The following is a 25,139-nucleotide window of genomic DNA, read 5'->3' as shown; positions in this document are numbered from 1 at the left end:
TTTTCTATGACTGCTGGTTTTCCCAAGTACTCTGTGCAGCAGTTATTCACCTTCACTTTACCGAAAGAGACAGAACGAGGGAGAGTGGAAAGCGTTAATACCCTAGCAATGGAGAGCAGCTATCACCCAGAGGAAGAGGAACAGGCACTGTACTGCCAAGCCTTTCAGTGTGTGGTGCAGACTACCCTCGCCTGTGGCTCTGTGCTTAGAACATAGGAGTCTGTGAGATGAGTTTTCATGTCTGGTTTCAAGGCAGGACAGGGATTTCACTTCAACACAGCACTGACTCAGCTTCTCCGGCTGCTATTTACACACCTCACAGGCATAAAGTTCTTACCATCACCTCTGTGCTATAGCTCTAGGGAAAGGTGGCTTCCCTGGGGGTAGCAGGATCTACAGGACACATCCCGTATTGACGACTCATTTCTAAGCCCCTTTTCAGCCACCTCATCCTGGAAGCTGTTTTACAGCTTCTCTTGCACACAGATCTGTGAAGAAACAGATCTATGGGTCAAGGGTGGGCAGGGCCAGAATATAATCCTATCTCTCCATGCCCAAGCCTGGATCGTCTACCTGCCCTAGCGACCCTGTAACCTGTACTCTTTGTTGTAGGTCAAACTAATGCCCCATGGCCAAGAGGCAAAGCAGGAATATTTCAATCATGATGAAAACGACTGTTCGGACAGTGGAAATAGAACTCCTAAAGCATACAGACTGATCAAACCACCTGATCCAAGAGGAGCAGGATGTTCCACTGGACTGTAACATGCATCTGATCCAGACGGCTCGCCAGGTGGGATGAGCCCTCACCTGTCACTGAAGAGACTGATGCTCAGATTACCAGTTCAAATGCCCAGCTATACCTGGCGCCAGTACAGTGACAGATTGACAAGGGGGCCAAGGTCTACTCCTCATGCCAGATTCTACTGTTTTAGTCAGGCAAGACCAGGGCTGTCTGGAGACAGAGCATTGAGGGGTTTTGTTTCTTCAGACCCAAAGGGTTGACTTTTATGACAGATTCCTAGAAGCACATTATCAGTGACAATAGCTGCCAGGTTTCAGCATCTCCTCTGATTTCCTATGTCTAAGTCTGTGTCTACTGAACTGAATTCATCACCGAGTCTCTTGAGAACAGTGTTTTCTACAATTGCCGCATGCTATCATTTTAAAGTGAGCTGCTCCTCAAACGTGTCTTTGCTTTGGTGTCCTCTGGATTTAGGATGGTGCCCGATCATCTCAGAATCCATCTGTCTGCATACACAGCTGTCATTTCATTCCTAAGAACACTGCAGCCTGTGTGCCTCTGACCTTACAAGTGCTACTGCAAAAAAATAAATCACCAATTCTTATTTTGCAAATCGAATTTAATACAATTCTGGCCTATGAACTATACCCAGTAAATTTCATTATGATATTTATGGCCTCTTTCTACTTCAATCTATCTTAATAAATTCTCAACATAAGCCTGGAGAGCCAGAATGAAGTCTTTTCAAGTGGTGACCTTAAAAATCTAATCGCTGTACTCACTTATTTTCATTTGTAACAGGAATGGTCTTCCCTCCAGGAATCAGTTCATGGCAAACAAGCTGGGGGAGAAGATGGGAAGTAATTACTAGAGAGAATTCTAATGGGGAAATAAAGCTTCCTGAAGAATAGGGCCTAATGCAAACAGCCATGATAATGATGCAGTTAAGATGGATGTTCTTAGGAATGATCACTCTTCATAAAATCTCAGGGTTAAAACTGTCAATGAGCAGATCCTGTGTGATCAATATCAAAGGCTTCTTCTTATATGATCCTTGTTCAAACATTTGTGCCAAACCTCCAGAATGTCACAGAAGGAACTGTGTTGGCATTTAGGACCAGAGCAGGAGGCTGAATAAATATTGGTACATCCACACATGAGAATATTGTGCAGCTAGTAAAAAACACGAGGACAGTGTACACTTATTGAACAGGTGAAAAAAAGACAACTATATAGTAGCATGTACGGTCTGGCAGTAGTTCTGCAAAATAAGATTACACACACATTCCTGGGAAAGAGCCTGAAGGACAGAGACAACAGACAACAGGCTCCCTCTGGGTGCTGGCATTATGGGGTTTTCATTTTCATTTTTTTGTTTATGCTGAACTGTGCTGTCAGATATTTCATCCGGGCTGGTGCTTCCCACAGATGTCTCCACAGAACACCTGAATGCTGCTGACCGGAGAAAGAGCACTCTTTCTTTCTTTGAAAGAGTTTGTGGGCAGTCAAGTTGGGGAAGCTTGAAGCTACCACACTTGCGCTACAGTCCCTCTCACAGGCTTCTCAGGCCCTCAGGTTCTCAGGGCTGGGTGACTTTCAGGAGGATGGGACACACAGGGTTCCCATCGGTGCCTTCAGATACTGGCTCATCTCATCGAACACTCCAGCCTTTGTCTGAGGCATTCTTTCCAGATGGGCAGTCCCCACTCAGTCATGATTCTCTATCTGTAATGGCTAATGCTTACTATGAAAATGCAAAGTGTTACAAACAGGGGATCAGCTTCCACCAGAAGATTCCAAGTTGCAGTATGACTAAGCCAGCCTTAAGGGGGCTCTCCAAGGGGAAGGCACACAAAGGCCAGGCTGACAGGAAGAGGTGGGGTGCGGGGAGCGTGAGACAGACTGACAGGCAGATCCTCAGCTTGTGGTCTCTTGAGGCAGGTCTTGGAAGCCCAGGAGAAGAGCTCAGCCAGGAAGGCCAACCTACCTGACCCATGACATCCTCATCGTAGGACAGTGTCAGGCCCAGGTCAGCAATGTCCCCGTCATAGCGCTAAGGTAACAGAGAGGGAGCAATGTTGGAGTCAAGGAATGCGACAACCTTGAAGAGTTAACTCTTCCTTCTCTGAGGTGCTGCTGTGGCAGTGTTCACAGCCATGCCTCCCACAGTTGAAGCTGAGAAGGCTGCTCATCACCCTGAGGCAGGAGGCTATGGTCTCTCCCCCAGAGGAAGTGCTCAGAAGGGACATGGGCTCTGCCTCAATTATAGTGGATCTTGTTCTAGGACATGAAGATAGGGTAAAGCTGAGTCCAACTAAGCCCTGGCTTAGTCAGCCACTATTCCACACTAACCTTGATGGAGGTAAGGTTTTTATAGAACTCTGAGTCCAGAGAAGGAAGCTCATCCACGGAGCTGTAGAAGATGCTGTGGTGGTGCCCAAGCAGCTGGCTCAGGAAGAAGGAGGCAAAGGGCACATCCACCACAATTCCCTGAGGGAAAAGACAAGAAGTTTTCAATTCCATGGTGCAGGATTTTGGCTCAGTGATCCACTCTGGGTCGCTTAAGCTGCAGGGGTGGCCCTGAATATGCACTGGCACCTCTAGGTACCTCTGGAGGTACTTTCTGGTCTGGAGAACCTACTGCTCATTGTTTAACAAACCCAGCTGATCTCTACCTGCAGAGCACAGGCTTTGGAGCCACAGAGTCCAGGAATGAAGAGCACAAGGCCTTTAGTGAGGACCACATCTGGTCCCTGCTATGTGTGGGGGGAAGGGTGGGTGAGTCTTGAGATAAGAGCCCATAAGCTGGCTCCAAAAGGGCCCCACAAGCTGGCTGCAGTGTGCGTTCCATCCTAAGGGCTCTAGGTAGGGAAGTGTCAGCTTTGCATTCTATGTGGCGAGTGCAGTGGGGGAGACAGAGGCAGGGACAAGGCAGACAGCTGAGTGCCATGGCTGCAAGAAATGCAGAGACTGAACTGTGGCGGCAGCTGAAAGGGTAAGGAAAGGTATCTCTGCAGATTTAAAAGAGAAGGCTATTCAAACTCCGTGGTCATGGTGCCAAAGACGGCCATGAGGTTAAAGCCTGAACACAGAGCCAGTGTGTCCTCACTGTTCTCATGACTGGTCAAGGGAAGGAAGGAAGGCAGACAGAGGCAAGGCCTGGAAGACGGGAGGACACGCAGCAAAGTATGAGGCCACATTTCTCAGCTGGCCTATCATAGCTACATGCTTAAAGGGAGGTTGCTGATTTTTGGTACTAAAGTCAAACCCAGGGCCTCATACATGCTAGGCAAGTGCTCTACCACTGATCTACATCCCCAGCCCTGGTTTTTCTTTTTCTAAAAATGGGAATCAGAGGAAAAGAATAAACTGAGGCTGCCCAAGTAACATAGGGCAAAAGGACTGAATGATATTTGCAAAATCAAGATCGGGCACTTGATTTCATCGCGGCGGGGCCTGAGGCTATGCAGAGGCTTCCAAGAAGAGGACAATGACCTATCCAAAGCAGCTGAGCCCAAGGCTGGACACCTTCCCTCAGCTGCTGGCTCCTTCCCTTTGGAAGGCACCCCGCTACACTGGGGCTTGTAGGGTCACAAGAGAAGCAGTTTAGGAGTTTAGGCAGTTTACTTCTACCATACTGTACCAGGACTTCTGCAAAGACTGGGCCCCAGAAGGCCCCCAGCTCAGCACCTGGGCTAAGTGAAAATCACCTGCACCTTGGGGTAGGATTCTTAAGGTAGGTTCATCTGCCATCTGGAAAGTTCTGCCTGTCCTGACCTGGCTGCCAATGACAGGGATCCGGAGCTGTGTGGCGTCACTATACACTGTTTACTCCATGAGCATAAACTGAGCCCCTGTCAGTGACAGGGAGGATAGTGTCTTCTGACCTGGGATGACCATGTACCAGGCACTGAGGGAGGCGTTTACACCTATCACTGCATTTGCCCCTGATGCCAGTCTCCTCACTTTACTGAGGTGAAGCCGCTTGAATGTACGTGGTCACATGGCCAGCTGGGTACGGGATACGCTGTGCTGGACCAGCGCTGTGAGGTATCCCCCACCTTTTTGTTCCAATTACAGGCAACTCCCAGGAGCACCAGCTGTCTCTGAGGTACTCATTTAAATAATGAAAGATTTAAAAACAGTGATAGACTCATACTTAGCATATGTGAGGCGCTGGATTCCATCCCCAGAACTGCAAAAATCAACCAACCAAACCAAACCAAACCAAACCAAAACCCCTACTACTAAAGCCTACACAACTGCCCTTCTAAAGTGAGGAGCGAGCTTCCCCATTGTGCTGTGGCTCTGCTGCGTCGTCCTCCCTCCTCGGTGAGGGCTGAGAGGGCCAGGCTGCACGGGGCTGGAATTCTGCTTCTGTCACTTGACTAGAAGGCGGCCCTGGAACAGGGAGTTCTCACAGCTTTAATCCCCCCACTCCTAAAGAACAGTCACCCATCACAGAACTGTCCAGAAGATTAAGGGAGACGACGTAAGCCAAGCACTAGCAATCACATCAACGAATGTTGGTTCCTGCCCCATGCCTCGACTTACCGTAATGTCAGGCTACTTACACAGGAGCATACCCAAAGTGGCTGCTCACATTTCATCTCACGTTTTCGTTCCCTGGTCCCTAGTGTGCCTACCTCGTACACAGCCTTTCCCAGCATCTTCCCCACAAACTCAAAGAGCTGCAGGTAATTCTCGTGAATGTAGGACGTGGGAGACGGGTACAGCCTCTCGTCCCCGCTGGTTGTCTGCCAGGTGGAAGGACAGGGAGAGACGGAGGTTACGTCTTGTCCTCACTTCTCTGACACCTTCCGTCTGCTGCGGCCAAGCCCACTCACACCCCCGTGGCCACCTTGAACAAATTGAGTGCTGGGTCGAACACCCTCTTGATGATCTCTTCCAGGAACTCCTTGAACACGCCGTCCTGATCGATGCCAGCCTCGTCTACCCCGAGGTCATTGACGAACTTCACCCGGATCACGCCCTTCATGGCGTGCTGGGAGAGCTGCCGCAGCTGCTCGTAGCCGTCCTGCCGAGGGCAGAATTACAGCCTATTAGGAATCATGGCCTCGTGTGTAATTCCAGGCTCCCTCACCAAGGATTCCTTCTATCCCCGTGGGAAGCTTTCCCAGTGCAATGACCAAATGTGCAAGCCAGGACATGTGGGCATACAGAAGAAAAAGCGGTTCTCACTTGCTTTTAAATGAGAGTCCATTAAAAGGAAAGCTTCATCTCAGGGATGTGATGGCCTTGCTCTCTGGCTGGAGGAGACTGGCCTCAAGAGGATACAGAGTTGTCAGACAGGGAATCAGACAAAATGAGCTATGACAAGCTCTCAGCCATCACACAAAAGATGGGAAAAAAAAAAAAAACCCAAGACAAGACACATCTCCTTTTTTAATGCTAAGAATGTGTTTTAGCTCATGGGGAAAAAGTTAAACTTATGAAACACTATGAAATGAAAAATGCAAGTATTCCCCACCCCTTAGCTTCTTGAGAGCTACAGGATACGGAGAGTTGTGCTGAGGAATCAAAGTTATAATCCAAGGACAAGTGGCAGAAGGTTTGTAAGAATTCAGGCAGGGAGCGACATGGCTCTACTGGAGGTAGAAATGGACAGATAGCAGAGGACAAGGGGTAAAGTGCAGAGCCCAAGGTAAGGGGCCACACCGGGCAGGCGAGAGCAAGAGCAGAGGGAGAAGCCTCAGCACACCTCCAGCTTACGGCCACTTGCTCAGATTTAGCATGCTGGGGGCATGCGTAGCAGGCACAAGGCTCTGGTTTTGATCAGTGTAGCTTCCCTCTGTAAAACTCAGCACACATAGTCCCCAGGATACAAGCTTAAAGTTCTCCTACTAAACTTTAGAGTGTGTCTCTTGATTCTAATCTGTTGAGGGCTTCTTAGCTTCTGACTCTGTCACCCAATGTATTACTAGTATGTGGGGTGTTGGAGGTTTTTATTTCCGAGCAGTGATTACAAAAATCAGAGAAGAGGACAGACAGAGTCCAGGGAGGAGCCCTTTGACAACATGAGAAGCCCTGTCACCAGGGTGAAACTGTTATCTTTAAATAATATCACACATAAAGAGTTACAAGTCAACCTTAATGTGCTACTGAGATCACATTTTTTCCTTTTAGTCACAACTGCAGCACGGTCATATGTTTTGCTAACTTTACATAAACTGTCTTCTGGCGTCCACCCATCTGCCAGTCTGGTCACCTTGTTACAAGGCAAATGAACAATCTACAAGTCTGGGCTATATTTTGAGGGACCTTTGCTCTTTTCCTGCCATGCTTGCTCCATGATTCAAAGTGATCTTTTAATCTTATCAGGGATTAAGCTCCCAAGTTGGTGAGCTAAAGAGAAATAACCTCTAAAGTCCTTACATCGTCAGGAGGAAGAGGAACATGGTTTTGCGCATGAGGACATGGGAAGTACTTTTTACACACAAGTCTGAGAACCATTAAGATGGAAAAATGGAGAAACAGGATGCTATCAAGCAGCTGTAGGCTAACTGAAGATCATTTCGCTGGCATCGTGCTGAAGGGAGGTGTCCTGAGTGTGCACAGATTTCAATATTCTGTCGTGATGTCACACCTCCCAGCCATGATCTCCTCAGCAGAGATGTGTGGGGCTAGGGAGAGGAAAGGGCTGCCGTGTGGGAAGCACTTAGCGTGAGGCCAGCAAGGAATGTTTGTGGAATCGAGATCTCTAGTCTTGCTTGATCAGACTCATACCAGCCTCTTCAGAAAGTTGTAGAGGAATTTGCCTCTGTCTCCTGATATATCTCCTGCCTTCGGGAGCAGGAGCAGCTATGTGAGGATTATACACGTGCCTCTTGGACAGCAGGCGTGAGCCCAGCGTTTCTCTCTCTACTGTATCTTGATATGCATCACAGAGGACACTGCGTCAGGAAAGGGAGGCCTGGCTCTGTCAATGGTACCTGAGGGACCCTAACTGAGACTCTTAAATTTCTCTGTCCTCAGCTCTGCCTTTGACAGAGTAAGGAGCAACGGATAAGAGAGTGCAGGTTCCTTCCAGTTCTGAAGGGCCACAGTTCCAGCCTCTGTTCACTGTTCAAGAGAAAGCTTTCCTGCCAGACTTAGCCCAACACCTGTGAGCCTCCAGAAGCACAGTTCTTATGCTGCCATGAACCAGATGGCAGAATAAAAGCTCAGGACAGGCTGCGGATGTGGGCTCATGCATTACAGTCCCAGCCATTGGGAGGCTGAGGAAAGAGGATCATAAATTTGAACTCGGCCTGCGAGAGCTTGTCTCAAAAAATGAAAAAGCCTGAGGGTGTAGCTCAGTGAGAAGGCCCTGGCTTCATTTCTCAATACTGAAGGGAAACAAAACAAAACAAAACAAAACAAAAACAAAAAACCAAAAAGCCCAGGACAACGGATATTAAGTTTTTGATGCCCCCTTGTGTTCAGATCAAACAAAGGCCACTGGGCTGTGGTTCTAATAGCCAAACTAAATAAATCACTAAATAAGTGCCGCTCTTCCCTTCTTGATTCAATCTCACGACAAAATGTGTGCCATGCTCTCACAGTAAGGCAAAAGGGAAAGGACTTTGCCTAACACCCAAGAGAGACTACCTTCCCTTACATCTCTGAGGAGTCAGCCCAGCAGAACTGGGATGCCGAGTGATTTCCTATTAGCAAGGGCACTTGAGGAGGGAGCTAAGCGATCCACTGTTCCCATCAGACATTACAGGTGACACTATACTCTTCTGCAGTGGGTACTGTCTACATCTGAGGGTGTGGGACACAGGGGAGCTGTATCCGGGTTTGAGGAATTGGTGGAAAAAGGAGTTTTACAACATAATGAAGCTGCTTCTTCCTCTGAATAAAAGCAGAGGCTACAAACCAGTGGCTCGCAGGTTGAATTCAGTGGGAGTGATCTGACCTTCTAGGTGTCTTACAAAATTAGTTAATTCTCAGTATTTGAGTGCCCTTATCCCTACTTTAATTAATTAACTAATTTTTGTCTTGTTACATAATCCAGGCTGGCCTCAAATTAAGTATGTAGCTCAGGCTAGCCTCATGATGTGCTGCCTCAGCCTTCCAAGTGCTGGAACTACAGGCCTGTGCCACCACGCCTGACTTATCTCTACCTTTAAGAATGTCAAAGATGCCAACTGTTTAAATCATACAGTCTTTTCTAACAGCTCCTGGTGTCAATCACCAGGATCAGGGGAACTAAAACAAGCTCTCAGGTAAGAAGTAACGCAAGCATGGTGTGGCTGCACTGTGGGAGATGAAGGCTGCCATATGCGGCTGGCTGGCTATGTGGCCCTGTACTGCCACGGGGCCCCTTGTTTATCTTATATTGACAGAATATGCAAATGAGGAACTGTGGTCAGAGTGGGATATCGGGTCTAAGAGCAAACATGGCAAATAAATCAAGCCAAGCATCTCCTGGGATTGCAGACTTGCAGCTCAAACATCAGCGGCATTGCTGGCAGGATCAGCACAAATGGGTAGGGTGGCACTGTCCAACCCAAGGAAGGCCTGGGACAGCTGTTGTAAGGGACATCCATTTTACCATGGCTGTTCCAGCAGATTGCTGTCAGGGTATAAAAAATCTTACCTTGGCAGAGCACATTTTGTGATAGGCTCCCACAGGCCTCGCCACTCACCTCTAAAAAACAGCACAACAGCTTTCTGCCCACAGAAGTGGGCATCTGAAGACAGGGCAATTACAATGGCACCTCGTTTCACAACTTAATTTGTACCATGATTCTGGGGAAAACAGCCATACTCATGTTTGTGCAAAAAAGATGGCTGTGGTCATTTGTCACCTGAGGCAAAGTTCCCAAACAAAAACATTTTGCTAAATGCTTCTGTTTGCAAGCTAAATTGTTTGCAAAAGCATCTGTGAACCAAGGTACCAATGTATTTCTACTTTACATGAAATTGCCACATACTCGTGACTCGAGACACGGGGTTTGACTTCAATGGGCAACTTTAATGGTATCTCTTAGGTTTACATGTACACAGACCCTCTAGCTGTGATAAATGTATCTCTGTGTGGCTCAGTCAGCAAAACACCCCAGTCCACCTGTACCACCTTCTCAGGCAGGAGTCTGGATAAAGTGCCTGCTGGGACAAGGAGTTTGTACAGACCTGAAACAGCAGTGCTGCCACTGCAGCTGACTTCCTGTCTCATTTCACAGGGTGAGAGGAGTCTGATGCTCTAGTCCAGAGATTATCAGGAGCAAAGGAAGACAGGGTGGTTCCCCAGCACTAAGGGCACGTTAACCAAGCAGACTATTCAGAGCAGTCTACAGAACAAGTGGCCTGTGGCTGCTCCATGTGTGATGAAAAGTTCAGAGGCTATAGATCACTCGCTACAGAACAGACATGACGGAGAACAGTTCTTTGCAATCAGCTTCTGCTGGCTTCTTCGAAACTCACCTCCAACATCCGGGACCGACGAATAGTAATGTGAGTGACATGAGGGGAGGCGGAGCTGGTTTCCACAAGCCCCAGCTTTTCCTTTTCCTTGGTAACCATGTTTCGGAATAGGAGAACTCTCTGAAAGGAGCAAGGGTGGGGGGAGACAGAAACACAGTCAACAAATGATACTGCCACAAAAACCACTCTGTGGAATTACCGAAATTTATGCTGCCATGAGATGCAACCAGAATGGGATGCCTTAATGTGTGCTGTTGGTCACAGAGCCCTGTGAGAATGTTAAACATTCTTAAGAGCACTTTTGGAAATTAGAAATACAGTTGAACTCATGCCAAGGGAGAAGTGCTTCAGAAAAAGTGGTCAAGATACAGCCAGCACCCAACTAGGGCTCCAGGAAAAAATCCTCCTCCTCATGCAGTAAGTTGCCCACCACAGAAACGAGGCGGCAGGGCAAGCTGCACCTCTTTGGAGGACATCAGTACTATGAATTTAAAACACGGAAACCACGGATAATTTTTCCTGCTTTCAGAAATGAAAAGATCATCCAAGTACAAAAGTTCCTGGCCTTCCTGCCTGCCTCCTCTGTGCCCCAATCATTGCTATTCCACTAGCAATGATTCTCAATTAAGACTTGGATAGTATAGTCTGCCTTCAGCCTTATGATTCTGATAAGGCCTTTACTTTCTGCTTTTTTAAGAAATGGGGTCTTGCTGTGTTGACCCAGCTGGCCTCCAACTCCAGGGCTACAGCAATCCTCCTGCCCAGCCTCTTGAGCTGTAAAACTACAGGCCTACTCCATGGTGCCCAACAAGGCACCCCTTCAGGAAAATACGGCCCTTTGTATCACCCCAGGCTTGAGACAAAGTCAGCTGAGTGAATGTATATGCTAGCCACGGATGCTTGTCTTTTTTTTTTTTTCTTTTTAAATGGGAATCTTCCCTGAAAGTCAAGAGCCTTAGTAAACACAGGAATGGTAAAATGGCAATAAAAACAATAGTAATAGCATTCACCTTGGAGGAGGAAGAGTTGTGTGTGCTTACTTGGTCCTTATATTAACTCTATAAAGAAATACAATTGAAGCAGAAGTAATTGTCAATAGCCTCTAAGAAGGGAGGGCAAAGGTATTTGGGGGAGGGACTATTGTTCAGTGAGGCACCATGAAGTTAGAAACAAGGACTGAAGAGCCCTGAATAGTATCACAAGCTCTGAGGGTGCCGGGGCCACCCAGAAGGAAGAGGGACTGAGGAGCCAATGAGGGGGACTGATGATGCAGCTGAAGAATGCTCCCACCTCTCTCACAGGGGAGCTGCACAGGTACTTAAGTATGTGGTATGTGTCCCAACTACTTCCTGTGACCCCAGATCTTCAGCATGATCACTAAAATGACAGGAGCTATTCTGTGGAGCCTGCGGTGGAAGGCATGGCAGAACAGCTTCTCAGGAATCACAGAAAGCCTGAGTCAGGCTCTAGATTTCCACAGGATGTGGAGGAAGCTTCAAAGGAAGTTCATTCAGCCTTGAATGGCCAGGAAACCTCAGCAACCCAGAGACATCAGGCTAAGGATCATTATCCTCACTCTTCAGATGAGAACACCCGACTCATCCAAAGCCACACAGCCAGTGAGAGGGGGACCAGATCCATGTCCACGGACAGGCCACCACACCACACAGCCTGCCCACCCCATACCAGATAGGTCTTCTGGGCTGAAATAAGAGACAAAGACCTGAAGTCACAATTGGGACACAAACAGGTAGTGAGCTCAGAGAACAAAATGCTGTGCGTATGAGCGATTTAGAGCTGAGGCTTTAAAAAATGTTGAGAATAGGAAAAGCATTATAAGCCACCCACTGGAGTAACGTCAAGGACAGGGGAAGGGCTCAGCACTTAGGGCAGATGGTACGATGGTAACGGATGAGAGCGAGGTCTTGGTACCATCCTGTGCCCTCCAGCAAGCCAGGTTAATCCTGTGGAGGCCGTGGGTCAGGGGTTACCTCTTAACACTATGTGAGGAGACTCTGTAGGATCTCTCAGGTCAGCTGCACTCTCCCAACCTGGAGGGAAGAGGGACAGCAGAAGCTCCCGTGGACTGCTGTGCAATCACTGGTAGCAGGACAGGGCCAGGAGATGAGGAAGGACCTTGTCTCCTCAAGTGAGGGGATTTGAAAAGCCAATGGCAAATGGCCTTGATGGTAATCTTAAGCAAAATTCCCAAAAGGAAGGAAGGAAGGAAGGAAGGAAGGAAGGAAGGAAGGAAGGAAGGAAGGAAGAACAGTATATGACCTGGACTCATAGACAGTGCAAATAAATATTAAAACCACAAACTAACTTGAACTGGTAGTGCATACTATTTCTGTCAAAGATGTATATATCTGCTGGCAACTCCCAAAATCACTGTCTGTGAACTGCACATGCATACAGGTGGGAATCAGGTTTTAAATCAGACACCATCAAACCAGAAGCAGCCTGGGAGATGAGCAGCTGGAGACTACTACAAACGAGCAATATCTGACAAACGAAAACTGCTACACTTGGAAAACAGCAGACTCAGAAGGGAAATGGGAGTTGTTTGTGAACCTCAAGAGACAGTGAAGGGCTGGCTGTTCAGGGACCAGGGGTGGAAGTTACAGGGAATGAGCAGCTCAGGATGAGGAAGCACATTCTGTCTTTGGAAGGGTACAGCAGTAGACGGCCTGCTTTGCAAAGCTGTGTTTCTTAACCAGAGGCTGAGTCAAGGGCGTTATGTGTGTGGGGCTCCCCTGAGGAGGCATGTTTCACTAAGCAGTTACCTGTAGGACTCCTCGTTCTGGAATGTGTCCAGTGCAATAAAACTTAGAGCTGCATCATTTGTATATGACTGTTTGTGGGGAATGATTAGCAACTTTAAATACCAAAATCAAAGTCAAAAGTCAGGAAGTAGTGAGGATTAGGTACCTATGAAAAGTGTGATTTAATTTATAAAAATGGGATTTATGCTCTTTTCAAAAACTACATCTATTTTTTTTTTTTTTTTGGTGGGGGGAAGAAAGAGGACACGTGAGAAAAGGTACCCTAGGCGCTCAGGAGGCACAATACGATCTTGGCGGCCAGCAGGCAGTGCTAGAGTGTCCACTGCTCCCCTGGGATGGGAACAATGCTTTCCTGCACCTTCTGGACGCTCTTGTCAGTGCAGCTGACTCGTCCCGAGTCTCTCTCATCCCCTGGAGATTGGCACAACACTTTCTTGGTCTCCTTCCTTCCCTGGATTCCTCCTCCTGTCTCTCATCAGCCTTTCAAGTGATAAATCCCACGGGGCCCGATCTTCTAAGGGCCGATTCCCTCCCCCATGTCGGTGAATGCAGACAGGAGTGTCGGAAGCTGCCCGCATGCAGTCCCTCTCTAGCTTTTCTCTTAGGTTCTAGAGCACCAGGAACCACAGTCATTTCACACCCTGCCCTCTCAAAGCTGAACTCACCACATGCCCGGGACCAGCCTCTTCGTTTCTGCCTCAGGGACAGCGCTCCCAATTACAGGCAGTAACTAACTCAGGAACTGCCTCCATTTCCCTTCCTTGCTCTCTGAAGGTCACTTTCTGAGGCCTGAAGTGCTAGCCCCTTAAATGTCTTTTGACTTAATCACTGTTCTACTCCATGGTCCTACCCTACGCAGGCCAGCTGGTTTTAGCAGCTTCTGTCTCTAGCCAGTCTTCTGTACTGTGGCTAGGATGATCTTTCTAAAGTAGAGCTCTGAGTTGGATGTGATGGTTCATACCTACCTGAGAGATTAAGGCAGGAAGAGCCCAAGTTCAAGGTCAGCCTGGGCTGAGATACAGCATTTGTGTAGCATGTGTGAGGCCCTGGATTCAACTCTTAGTACTGAGGAGAAAAAAAAGTACAGCTCTGACCCGGAGCCTCCTATGTTTAACATGTGGCAATGGCTTTGGCTAACATCTAAGCTGCTAGTCTTGGTTTCTAAGGCACTTCTTGTCTAGTTCCTAAAAACTTCCTCCGTCCATTACACTCTCTTTTAATATCCTCTCCAGCCACATGGTACGCCTCCCTTCTCTCTCAGCCCTGGCCTTTAAGGCCTGTGTACCTTCGAAGGCTTGTGGTGCTCTCTCTGGACCTGTTTCCCCTGCCAGCTGGGCTCCCGCAGCACATGCCCGGCTGCACCTGAATCACACTGCCTCCTCCATCTCTCCGGCCCCAGCACCCAATGCGACCTCGCAGCAAAAGCAAAAGATACCTCACCACTGTGCTTGCAGAGTAAGTGATGCCACATGTTCACTTCTAACTACAAGCACAAGGATGAGAGGTCAAGAACCACATGGAAGAACACACAAGAACCACAGAAGAACACGCTAGGAGCCCAGCTCTGAGCACTACTCACGTTTTTGTGAGGAATGACATGAGGGATGTATTGCAGGATCAACTGGGCGCGTTTTCGGTCCTTTTCGAGTTCTTGGAAGAGCACATTAGGTTTGAGATCCCTTAAAAAGAAAGATACGGGTTACTAACTATTAAAACAGAAAAATCACTTTAGAGGGGCAAATCCTGTCTTTGCAAAATTCTATGGGAACCCAGTTCACTACACCTCTTTACTCACACATGCACTGTCCATAGCTGCTGTCACCCCTGCAGCAGGAGCAGAGGGAGCAGCTGCGACACAGACTGGTCTGCAGCACCTAAGACCCACTGGCCACTTACGCATCACTGACAGCAATGCTGACCCCCCCCCCCCTTTTTTTTTGGCAAGGGGAGGTACATACAATTGAATCCTGGGCCTTTGCCCTGAGTTACTTCCCTGTTGTTTTTTTTTTTTATTGGTACCGGGGAATCGCACCCACGACCGCCTGCTTGCAAGGCAGGTGCTTATGCCACTCAGCTAAATCCTCAGCCCTTTAACTTTTTGGAGACAGGGTCTCATGAAGCTGTCATGTTGCTTAAACATTGATGGATTATAGGCATGTGCCACTGCGGCTAGCATGCTGCGTTTTTAAGTTTGCTTAGACACTGTCAGAGGATCTCCAATGACAACAAAACAAAACGAAATAAAACAAAAACCCTCAGAATAATTTTGACTCTGGCCATTCTGTGGATAAAAACTGCCAGATAATTATTATACTCCATGGCTCAGGTCAACTCAAAGACCTTCTCTTCTCCGTATGGCTAAGAAACAGCCCCTGAGAGTAGTCCTACTTTGTGGCTCTACATTAACTCTGATCAAACTGGTGTATCAGAAGGGTGCCAGACGCTGCATTCTTACAGGTGTCACAGCAAATGGATGCACAGGGTGGAGGGGGAGAAGGCCTTGCGCCAGGGCCATGACAGGGTCCCCACTCTCCCCAGCCTGATACACACTTTCGCAGCCAGTGGTCCTCAGGGGCGAAGCGTCTCCGGCAGTCCCGCTCATACAGCACCATCAGCCACCCGTGGACGGACTGGAACAGCTCCAAGGTCTCACCCTTGGCGTTCTCTAGGAAGCAAACAGGAGTCACATTTGTGAAAACGGTGAGAGGTGGAGGGGTAGGAGGACAGTCCTTTTCTCTTGAGGCCCTTAGCAAGTCTTAACTCTCTGGCTTTGAGATTTCTGTGGAACCGAAGGGATTAAAAGGCCCCCTGGGAATGTACTAAAGGTCTGAAGGCCTGGTGCCTCCTAGACAATCACTCATGCTGCTTACTGTATGTAGTATGATAGCCAAAGGTATTTTACTCCAAGGGGCTCAGTACTGAACAACTAGAAACACTTCACAAGGTGGACTGTCATCTGAATTGGCACACATTCTATTCTGTGAAGGTCAATATCAGTATTCAAAAGGAGAGTCAGGGTAAAGGGAATCATCATGAATAAGGTTTTTATTTTTGGTACCCAGGATCATACTCATGAGCTTGCAGGCAGCTGCTGTGCCACTATCATGAATAAGCTTTGACACCTACATTTAAGTCCGGAAGGATGCCTGGGAGAGTGAGACAAGAGACTTCTGTAGTAACACACTGTCTTAAGAGATCTGAGAAGAACAAATGCACATTTTCTATTAACTGGGAGACAATCAGGCTAAGAACCAGTTAATGTTACAGACTCTTTAGGCTCCCTGGGTTTAGCATCAATAAAATGACGGTAGACACCTTTACCTTACCTACGATTCCATCCCAGATCATCTTAAACACGAAAGAATTCAGAAAAGAGGATATGGTGACCAACTCTTCCAGTTTGAATGAAATTTGTTCTTCATAAACTTCAATGTCATCAAGGATCCTAAATCAGAAAATTATTTACAATTTTTTACTGAGAGATGGAAAATAACGACATTTTATTGTTTCTCAGACAACATAAATAATGATTAGAAGTAAGTGCTATTTTTAAACACTTCAGGTAAAATATCATATATAATATATATTAATTATATATAATATATAATTGATTAATTATAATATATATTAAAATATGCAAGATTTGCTTCAGAGAAATGTGGGACAGGAGAGCAAGTGGGGCTTTGATGAAGCAAAACTGCTGAGCTGGTGGCAGCTTGTGAAGGTTCATTATTTTATTTTCTATTTATCTGAAGTTGTGTGCAGTAAAAAGATTTTACAGAAATTAAGGAAAAAACCTCCTGCAATTGATTTTCTCACTCATAAGGATCTATGACAGTTTCTTGCTCTACACTTGGATTCTTGACTGCTGTGTTTACTAACACAGCTGTGGCGCCTGAGCCCCCATCAGGGACAGACACTGCAGTACCTGCTAAGTATTTGTGAGTGGAGAGATGTCTGGAAGAAGACAGGCATGAAGAACAGGCGAGACACAGCTCTAACTGAAAATTTAGAATGTGACTCACTTGGACTCGGCAGCTAATGGTTGTACTGGAGGGGCTGCGGACTCTGCCCACTTCCTTCTCGGTGCTCACCCCACCTGCCACTTACGCGACCCCAACCCCTTCCTGCTAAGGTCTTACAGCCTGTGTGTACTTCCCTGAGGTGCACTCTGTCTTATTATTCTTCCCCAATACTTTGGGAAAAGGTGGACTTAACACCAAATATGTAAGTGAACATGGAAGTTTAAGGAATAATTTGTTAACATCCCACCTTTTGCCCGACACTTTACTAAGCAGCTGACATTGCTTTCCTCACTTACTCTTTGTCACATCGGTAATATTACCTTCATCCTGCTAGCAAGCAAACTGAGGCTCAGAGAGGTTAAGTGACTTGCCTAGGGTTGGCCGATAATACCACGGCCAACACGTAACAGACTCTTCCTGTGTGCCAGGGTTGTGCTAAGCTCTTGGCGTTAATGGTCTCTTTTCATCTTTACCACATGCGTAAAAGCAGGTACTGTTGTTACTCCCATTTGTAGATGAGGAAACAGTCTCAGAACAGGGTGGAATTCCTTACCCCCTTGCCCAGGGCATCACAGCAGATGGCTGAGCCAGGCTTTGGATTCCAACTCTCTGACCCTGATATTTTCCAGTGATTTACCCTGCATAGTGAATCAATGCTTGAGCTATGATGTGGACCCATTTCCAGAAGACCCTAAACACCACACTCAGTGGTACTGACCCAGCTATCCTGAGTAACTGGGGACAATTCCTGAACACCTAGTACATGCCACCATGTAAATGTTTTTTTTTTTTTTTGTTATCTATCTATCACTTTCTTTCTTTCTTTCTTTTTTTTTTAATCGGTACCAGGGATCGAACTCATGACTGCCTGCTTGCAAGGTAGGCGCTTATGCCACTGAGCTAAATCCCCAGCCCCACTTTCTTTCTTTTTTGAGACCCTTGAGAAAAGGGTTTCACCATTTTGCCCAGGCTGGTCTGGAACTCATGAGCACAAGTGATTCCATCTCATTCTCCCAACCAGCTAGAGTATAGGTAGGTGCCACCCTGCCTGGCTCTCGTCTAGTCCTTCTAATGATCCTGTCACAAAGGTCTAACATATATAGTAATTGTCAGCTATTACTTTGCTTCCTGACACTAGGTTGATTTCTCTGATTCTAAGAAAGCTATTTAGCCCCACAGCAGTCAACCTACGTGATGAGGTGTCGGGAACAGTCACAGAACAGCATCAGCATGGCCAAGAGCTGCTTGGACTCTTCAGTGTCATTGTTCAGGCATTCCAAGAAGAGCTTTAGCCCCCCATGGGGCCCCAGCTCACAGATAAATGCCCATAGTTTGGGCAGCAGGTCATCAAGGTAAGTGAGACCTGGAAAAGGACAGAGAAACTCAAGCTTCAAATGGGAACTCCATCTCATCTGTTATTTCTCCTTTTCATTGGGAAAATAAAACACTTAAATCCATTATTGATCATTTAATGCGTGTGAGAAGAAGGTACAATTAGGAAAAGCATTATTACCCTGAGAATCACAACGATAATAACAGTTAACGTTCAGTAGGTGCTGTGTGTCAGATACCCGCTTAGACATTTGGCGTGCACTGCCTGCTTTCTGCTTGTGAAATCCAATGTCATCCCACTGTTTTCCTTCAACCCTGAGAACTGAACTGAAGGGAAAGATTTAAATTTTTATTTTGAAGTGGGGGCTCACTGAGTTGGCCAGGCTGGCCTTGAACTTTTGATCCTCCTGTACCGGCCTCCTGAGTAGTTGGGGTTACAGGTGTGCAGAACACTGCCCAGCACAGTGTCATCTCCATCTTTTAAGGGAGGAAAGTGAAGGACAGAGCAACTAAACAATTTGCCCAAGACACACAGCCCGATCAGTGTGAGACAGTAATTATGTTTTAACAGGGATCAGCAAGTTTTTCTGGAGAGGGGTAGGCTCTGTGGACCAGATGGGACACTGTTGTCAAAATAAAAACTTGAGACAAATTGAATTTAGCAGAGATTAACTGAACAAAGGATAGCTGATACATCGTGCAGCCTCAGAGCCAGAGGAGGTTCAGAAAGTTCTGTTTTAAAAGTGGGCAGACAGCACTTATTGTAACTTAGCATTTTCTTTATTTGAACATGCTCTGGTAAACTAGCTGCCTGTGGTTGATCAAAAACTGCTGCTATGATTGGCTTAGACTCAGCTATTTGTTATAAAAGTATTCTCTGAAGTCAGGCTTCCAGTTAATTTACATACTTAGGGTTTTTCGGGTTTGGGTGGGATAAGGTGACCCGTCGTTTATGGCCATAGACTGCTAAGTCAGGGTTTGGTTCAGGTCCTTCAGGGAAGGACTGGAGCATGGAGGCATCTTCCAACCAAGTTTAGTTTAACAGTCACAACTGTTAGTGCTGTCACTGCAGCACTAAAGCAGCTTACACATCAGGTAAATGAATGGATTTGTTTGTTTTCTAATAAAAGTTTATTTATGAAGACAAGAAGACAGCTAGTTTTGACTCATGAGCTGACATCCTGCAGGCTCACCCTCACTTAGAAACATTTTCCTCTCAACTACTTCTATTATTTTGTATTAAAAGTGACAAAGAAATGAATGATTGTAGCAGACAAGTCTGACAATTACATAAGATTAACCCTGGGGAAGCAAAAAGGTGAAGCAGCGGACATTCCACGGAGCTTTCTGATGGCTACAAGGCCTCCGACCCACAAGGTACGTCACCGGCATATTTTAGGTCTAATAATGCAGACACATAGTGACTTAGAAAGTCTGTTACCGAACATATGGCAGGGCATGCTTCTCAGAAGAGAGATCACTTCTATTTGAGCCCTTAAAATATTTGTAAATATATGCTTCAAATACAAGTGGTTACCTCTATTTAAGCCTTCTCATTTTACAGAGTACACTGAATTACTTAGCTATGAAAGAAGAACTGTTTGGGGAAGATACAATAACCTGGAGAAGGCACGTGGAGACCTCAAAGCTACCTAAGGGTGCTTAGAGTTGAACTACAGGAATTGTAAAAGAGACCAAGAAATGTAGCATCCACTGAATTATTACTTCTAAAAGTTTGACCTCACACTTTCAAGGGAAGAAGATGTGGTTATAAAGAAGCCTTCAAAATGTAAGTTTCTTTACCAGGTTGGTGGGTATTAGGCGCTCAGCTCATAGTTTTTAGGTCACCTATGTTGTACTACATACATCAAAGACTACAGAAACCTCCTAATTTAATACAGGTTAAAAAAAGAAACAGTAGTTACGTTGTGGGGACCACCAAGAAGAAAAACAACTGTTCTCACAGTACATGCTACCCATGGTGTAGATGGAAGTAGGCACAGCCATAAACACTGGCTCAACAGAGACAACAGTGGGGATGCGGGGCCCTGGAGGAAGAGGCCAGAGGACCAGAGGAGCTCCAGTGCCACCAGGGAATATAAGGAGAATGAGCAAATGTCAGAGTAAAGACATACTGTTTTTTAAATAAGCGCACTAGCTAAACTAATAGACTGAATATCACTTACACATTTTAGACTAGCCTTTTATTTGTGAAAGTATGTACTTTTATGTTGTCCAAAAACCTTATATTTGGATTCTCTTACTTGGGAAAATGAACTTAGATGTGAGCTCATCTTACAAACCAGACACAGGTGGTAACCTCGAACTCCTCTTAGCCAAGACGCTGCCGAACCTTCAGGTGCTGAGAAGCACCTGGCACGGGGTCCTCCTTTCCCTCCTGTCTCTTTTAGGAACCTGTCCCAGGTACTCCATCTCTCTGCTGCTACTCCACCACTACACCCAAAGGTTTCTGGATACCTCTGCCTGTACCTGTCACAGCCTAACCAGTCAAGTCCCTGCAAGTCATGTCCCCAAATGCGCTTCCTCAGCTTAGCAAATGGCACCACCATCCACTCAGGAATCTGGGCCAAACACTAAGCATCATTTTTGAAACCTTTAGTCATTATGCTCCCAAATCTACCCCACCAGTAAGGCCAGAGATGCACCTCTAAAACACATTTGGAACCTCCCCATTTGCATCTTCGTCACTGGCACTAGGCCAATGAGTCTCAGCCAGGATGATTTTGCCAAATCTCTCTCAGGGGACATTTGGCCATGTTCGAAAACATGTTTGGCTATCACAACGCGGTGGAAGGTACTACTGGGTCAGGGGCCGGTAAATATCCTACACTGCACAGACAGCCCCCTAAATAAAGAATTACTGGCCCAAAAGGCCACTACTGCTGAAGCTGAGAAACCCTGCCCGAGTCTATGCCAACACTGTCTCTCCTCATTTTCAGTTTCGCAAGGTGTTCGTCGTTTTAGGTGACCTACTTTTTACTTACACATTGGTGTCTCCCCACTACTAGAACAGAATCCTCTTGGGGGCAGAGCCTTGACTTAGCTTGTTCACCTCTGAATCCTCTGCTTTGCAAACACAGGTACTTTATAAGTATTTGAAGAATGAATAAGTGTGAAAGGTGGAGGAAGCAGTATTTTAAGATTTTTAAAAATGTACAATGCAGAAGTTCTTAACTTTTTATGTAGTGACCGGCTTTCAATTTTCAGGGACCTTTGTACTCATAATATCAATTCCTACCAATGACGCCTGCACTGCAATTCCAAAGCCCTCAGTGTTTAATTCTGTGCTCACAGAAGGGACTTTCTTCCTTGCTCAGCTAAAAAGGAAAATGTTTAGCATATCCATGAGATGAGATACTGTGGAGCCAATAAAAATGAGGTTTCTGAAGGATTGCTGACATGATAAAATAATTATAAAGTGATCGATGGAAAAGGAGGATAAAATGGTGTATGTTAGTCTAAATATATTTATATTATGTGTGTAATGTGCTCAGGAACAGGTTGGGTTGTGGGATGAAGTGTGTGGTTTGTTTTGTTTTTGCCTCCCTATCTTTCCTAGTTTTCTACTCAGAAAAATATAACTTTAAAAAATTGTACTTATGATTAATACAGGAGTCAGGTAAAGAATAAAGTAGAAGTGCTCTGAATGAGGCTGGCTTGAGTTACTTAAAGGAAGTCTACCAATCTCTTAAAAAGAAGAATTAAAAACTGTCCTCCTTTCAAATCAACTTTCTAAGTAAGTCAAGTAGGTCATAGGAAAATAAAAGGTCGAGTTTTGCTAAGAAAATGTCTGCCAAATTTGAAACATAGGCACTGCAGCTTCGGGATGCCAAACCTGTAAGTATCTGCAGGCGGATCTGGCTCAGAGTCGCCAGCGAGGTCTGGTAGAGGACACAGATGTTGCAAACCTTCTGGACCTCTGCAGAGTCGACGCGCTTGCCCCCGACAGGCCTGAGAATATTCCGAACTGATGCAGACTTTTGAAATGCACGCTTGAGTAGACCTGGCAGAGAGGAAAGAAGAAATGCAGGCGGAAGTTCACCATCTGCCAGGTCCCACCAGGTCAAGGGAAGAACATTTCAACAGAAGTCCACATTCACAGACAGGGCCAGCCAGTGGGACTGCTGCTTGGCTCAAGACATTTCTTTAGGGGCTGGGCATGGTGGCACATGCCTGTAATCCCAGCACTCCAGAGGACGAGACAGGAGGGTCACCATGAGTTCCAGGCCAACTATGATGGGGTTTTCTGGTATAACCTAACACCCTTTTCAGAATATCAGAAAATCTCTCAGAACAAACCAGTATACTCATCTTCAACATGTGATTCTTCTACTATACCAGCTAATTTCAGAAGTCACAAAAGTGAAAATTCAGGGGACCACGTTAGAGGAAGAGTAAAAGGCACAGTCTCAGTTTTCTCTGCTTTTGGAGGGAAGTGAATGAAATGTAACACCTTCAAGGTCTAACATTTGTTTATGAGCACACTACATTTGTCTGAAGCCTTCTCACTTACAGCCTGCTGAAGCTTTATCTGGTGAGCCCATACTCACTGCTAGCTAGAAGACAGTTATGCAATGTGTGAGTTGCAAAAGAAAACCCACCCTGCACCTGAAAACCTGCCGCAGGTGGAGTACTCCACTGATTACATATCCCTGGCTTTTCCCTGTCTGCCCTTTCTGCCCCCCTCTCTCTCTTTCTGTACTAGGGATTGAATCCAGGGCCTTCACACTGAGCTATATTCTCAGCCCTTTCTCACTTTGTATTTTTGACACAGTGTCTTGCTAAGTCACCCAGGCTGGGGCTGAACTTGTGATCCTCCTGCCTCAGCCTCCCAGAATGTGTGGGTTACATGTGTGCTATCATGCCACGTTCCTTAACTTTGTTCAGAGTGGGCAACAAGGAAATTTTTCATGATATTCACTTCTGACCCTGCAGGAGAGGCGCTGCTGAAGTGCTGGATTGCTCTGTGACTTATGAGAAGCCCCAAATGGGGTTCATTTTATGATGAAAACTTATCAAAGTACCGTATCCCCTAAGAAACAGGTCTGTTTCTCTAGTAATGAGAAAATGTCCACACAACCTTTTCATTTTGGCTACTACCAAGCTCATGGTCAAACTGAGCTCAGACGCAGTCACATGGCCCTTAAGGAACAGGCATCTGTGGCAGTCTGTGTACATGATCACTATTTTGCATCTCCCTGGCCTCACTGTCTGGTTAAACAGAGACTTGACTGCAGAAGCCTCGAAGTCTCTGTTGGAAAAGTGAGCACATGGCCGACAATGGAACATCCACAGGGAAGATCAGGAGCTGCCTTGAGCCCACTTGAGGCCGGCTCGGCCACTTACTTTTCACCGGAAGCACATTCTGTGGGGATGCTGGTTGCGCGGGCGCTGGCTCCTGGTGCTCCAGCAGCTTCTTGCTCAGGATGTCACTGAAGAAGATGCGGATGAGAGGCACTCCCCACAGGAACTGCAGCTGTTTGGTGATCAAGTGCATCGACTCGTTGAGGCTAGGAGAGCAGAGATGGGCATGTCAGCTCCACCACCGCCTGACCAGGGACGGTTTATTCCACTTCCCAGTGGGCCGTCTGCTTGGAGGTGCAGCTCAGGACTTGCACTCAGTCAGCAGAGAACATAATAAGGACAATAAGAAACAGAAAAAAGAAATTGTTGCTGAGGGCTGGGGACACTGAAGGCATTGAATCTCTATCCGGCCATCACTGCACCCAAACTTCCTGAGCTGCCAGGAGTGTTACTGGCTCTCTCCAAGGGTCAGACATCTTGTGGACAGCTCCCTATTGCTAGATGGACAAAAGCCTTCTTATGCTGGCGGGTGTCCGCCTTCCGGTTGCCCTGCAGCTGTGGGCCCAGATCTGGCTGACTCAATCCTCCTCAGCATTTCTTTGCCTCTGGGGTATTGTCCTCCCACCACTCTAGGCTGTACCCCAACAGTATAACCATCATTCTGGGAACCTGCCGACATCCCTCCATTGCTCAGACCCTAAACTGCTCTTGGTACACTGTCAGGATGGTAACGGCCCCATCTATGGAACACACACGAGGCCTAGCAGCAGGCCTTTCCTGGTCTCATCTGAGCCTTCTGGAGGCGCTCTGACGACTGTCTCACTTCAGATGAGAAAGCTGGGGTAAGGCAAGTTGTCCAAAGGCATCCAGGGAACAGGCGGGGAGCCGAGACCCACCTTCTATGAAGGGGCTGGGTTGCCCCACCCAGTCTCCCAATACTCCTCCAGACTCCAAGCACTCATCATGGGTGGGGACATGCGGGGTGGGCTGTCCTCGCCAGTGTTTTAAAATAGACAGGACTCAACGATGCCATGTAGGGACAAGGAAAGGGAACAAACCTAGGGATTTCCTTCTTGGACCTCCAGCAGCTGCTAGGGACCCCCCCCCAGCAGACACCTGACTGAAGAGCCAGACGCCAGCGACCTCAGCTCCACCTCAGCCCAGCACACTCATCTCACGTTCAGGTGCTGCCTTACTTGACCCAGAGCTGTCCGGCTAGGGGCCCTAAGACTTTCGAGTTCTGAATTAAAATGCTTAAAGTTTACATTTTACTTCTTGAAAAGGATCTGGGGTAACTGTGAATCCTTTTGAATTATTTGCCTTGTTTCAACATCTCCAAAATAGAGTGCAAAATCAATAAAGGGATACTGAAGAAAGAAGTATCCCTAGATGAGGTATGTAACCTGATAACGAAAAGAATAAAACGTAAAATCTTTTTTTGGATTGTGAACTCTTTTCCATTTATTTCAAGAGAAAAAGAAAAGAAAGAAACAA

The 25,139-nt window shown here is 46.7% G+C and overlaps 1 protein-coding gene across 6 annotated transcripts in view; it reads right to left on the bottom strand.

Moving 5' to 3' along the window:
• Ube3b (ubiquitin protein ligase E3B) overlaps positions 1-25,139 on the bottom strand; it is a 52,059-nt gene that overhangs the window by 7,406 nt on the left and 19,514 nt on the right. For all 6 annotated transcript variants that reach the window (XM_063225814.1, XM_013141709.3, XM_063225813.1 and 3 more), the window contains exons 12-23: positions 23,688-23,851; positions 22,177-22,344; positions 18,180-18,351; positions 16,290-16,408; positions 15,514-15,628; positions 14,543-14,642; positions 10,178-10,297; positions 5,607-5,783; positions 5,392-5,502; positions 3,098-3,235; positions 2,733-2,798; positions 1,528-1,586 (exon numbers count right to left, since the gene is read on the bottom strand). In XM_063225814.1, the coding sequence (XP_063081884.1) occupies positions 1,528-1,586; positions 2,733-2,798; positions 3,098-3,235; positions 5,392-5,502; positions 5,607-5,783; positions 10,178-10,297; positions 14,543-14,642; positions 15,514-15,628; positions 16,290-16,408; positions 18,180-18,351; positions 22,177-22,344; positions 23,688-23,851 (1,509 nt within the window). The remainder of the gene's footprint in view (positions 1-1,527; positions 1,587-2,732; positions 2,799-3,097; positions 3,236-5,391; positions 5,503-5,606; positions 5,784-10,177; positions 10,298-14,542; positions 14,643-15,513; positions 15,629-16,289; positions 16,409-18,179; positions 18,352-22,176; positions 22,345-23,687; positions 23,852-25,139) is intronic.

Source organism: Cavia porcellus, unplaced genomic scaffold (genome assembly GCF_034190915.1).
Source record: "Cavia porcellus strain 051 isolate PalLab524CR breed Dunkin Hartley unplaced genomic scaffold, mCavPor4.1 scaffold_16, whole genome shotgun sequence".
Taxonomy (NCBI): domain Eukaryota; kingdom Metazoa; phylum Chordata; class Mammalia; order Rodentia; family Caviidae; genus Cavia; species Cavia porcellus.
This window is presented reverse-complemented; position numbering and strand designations above follow the sequence as displayed.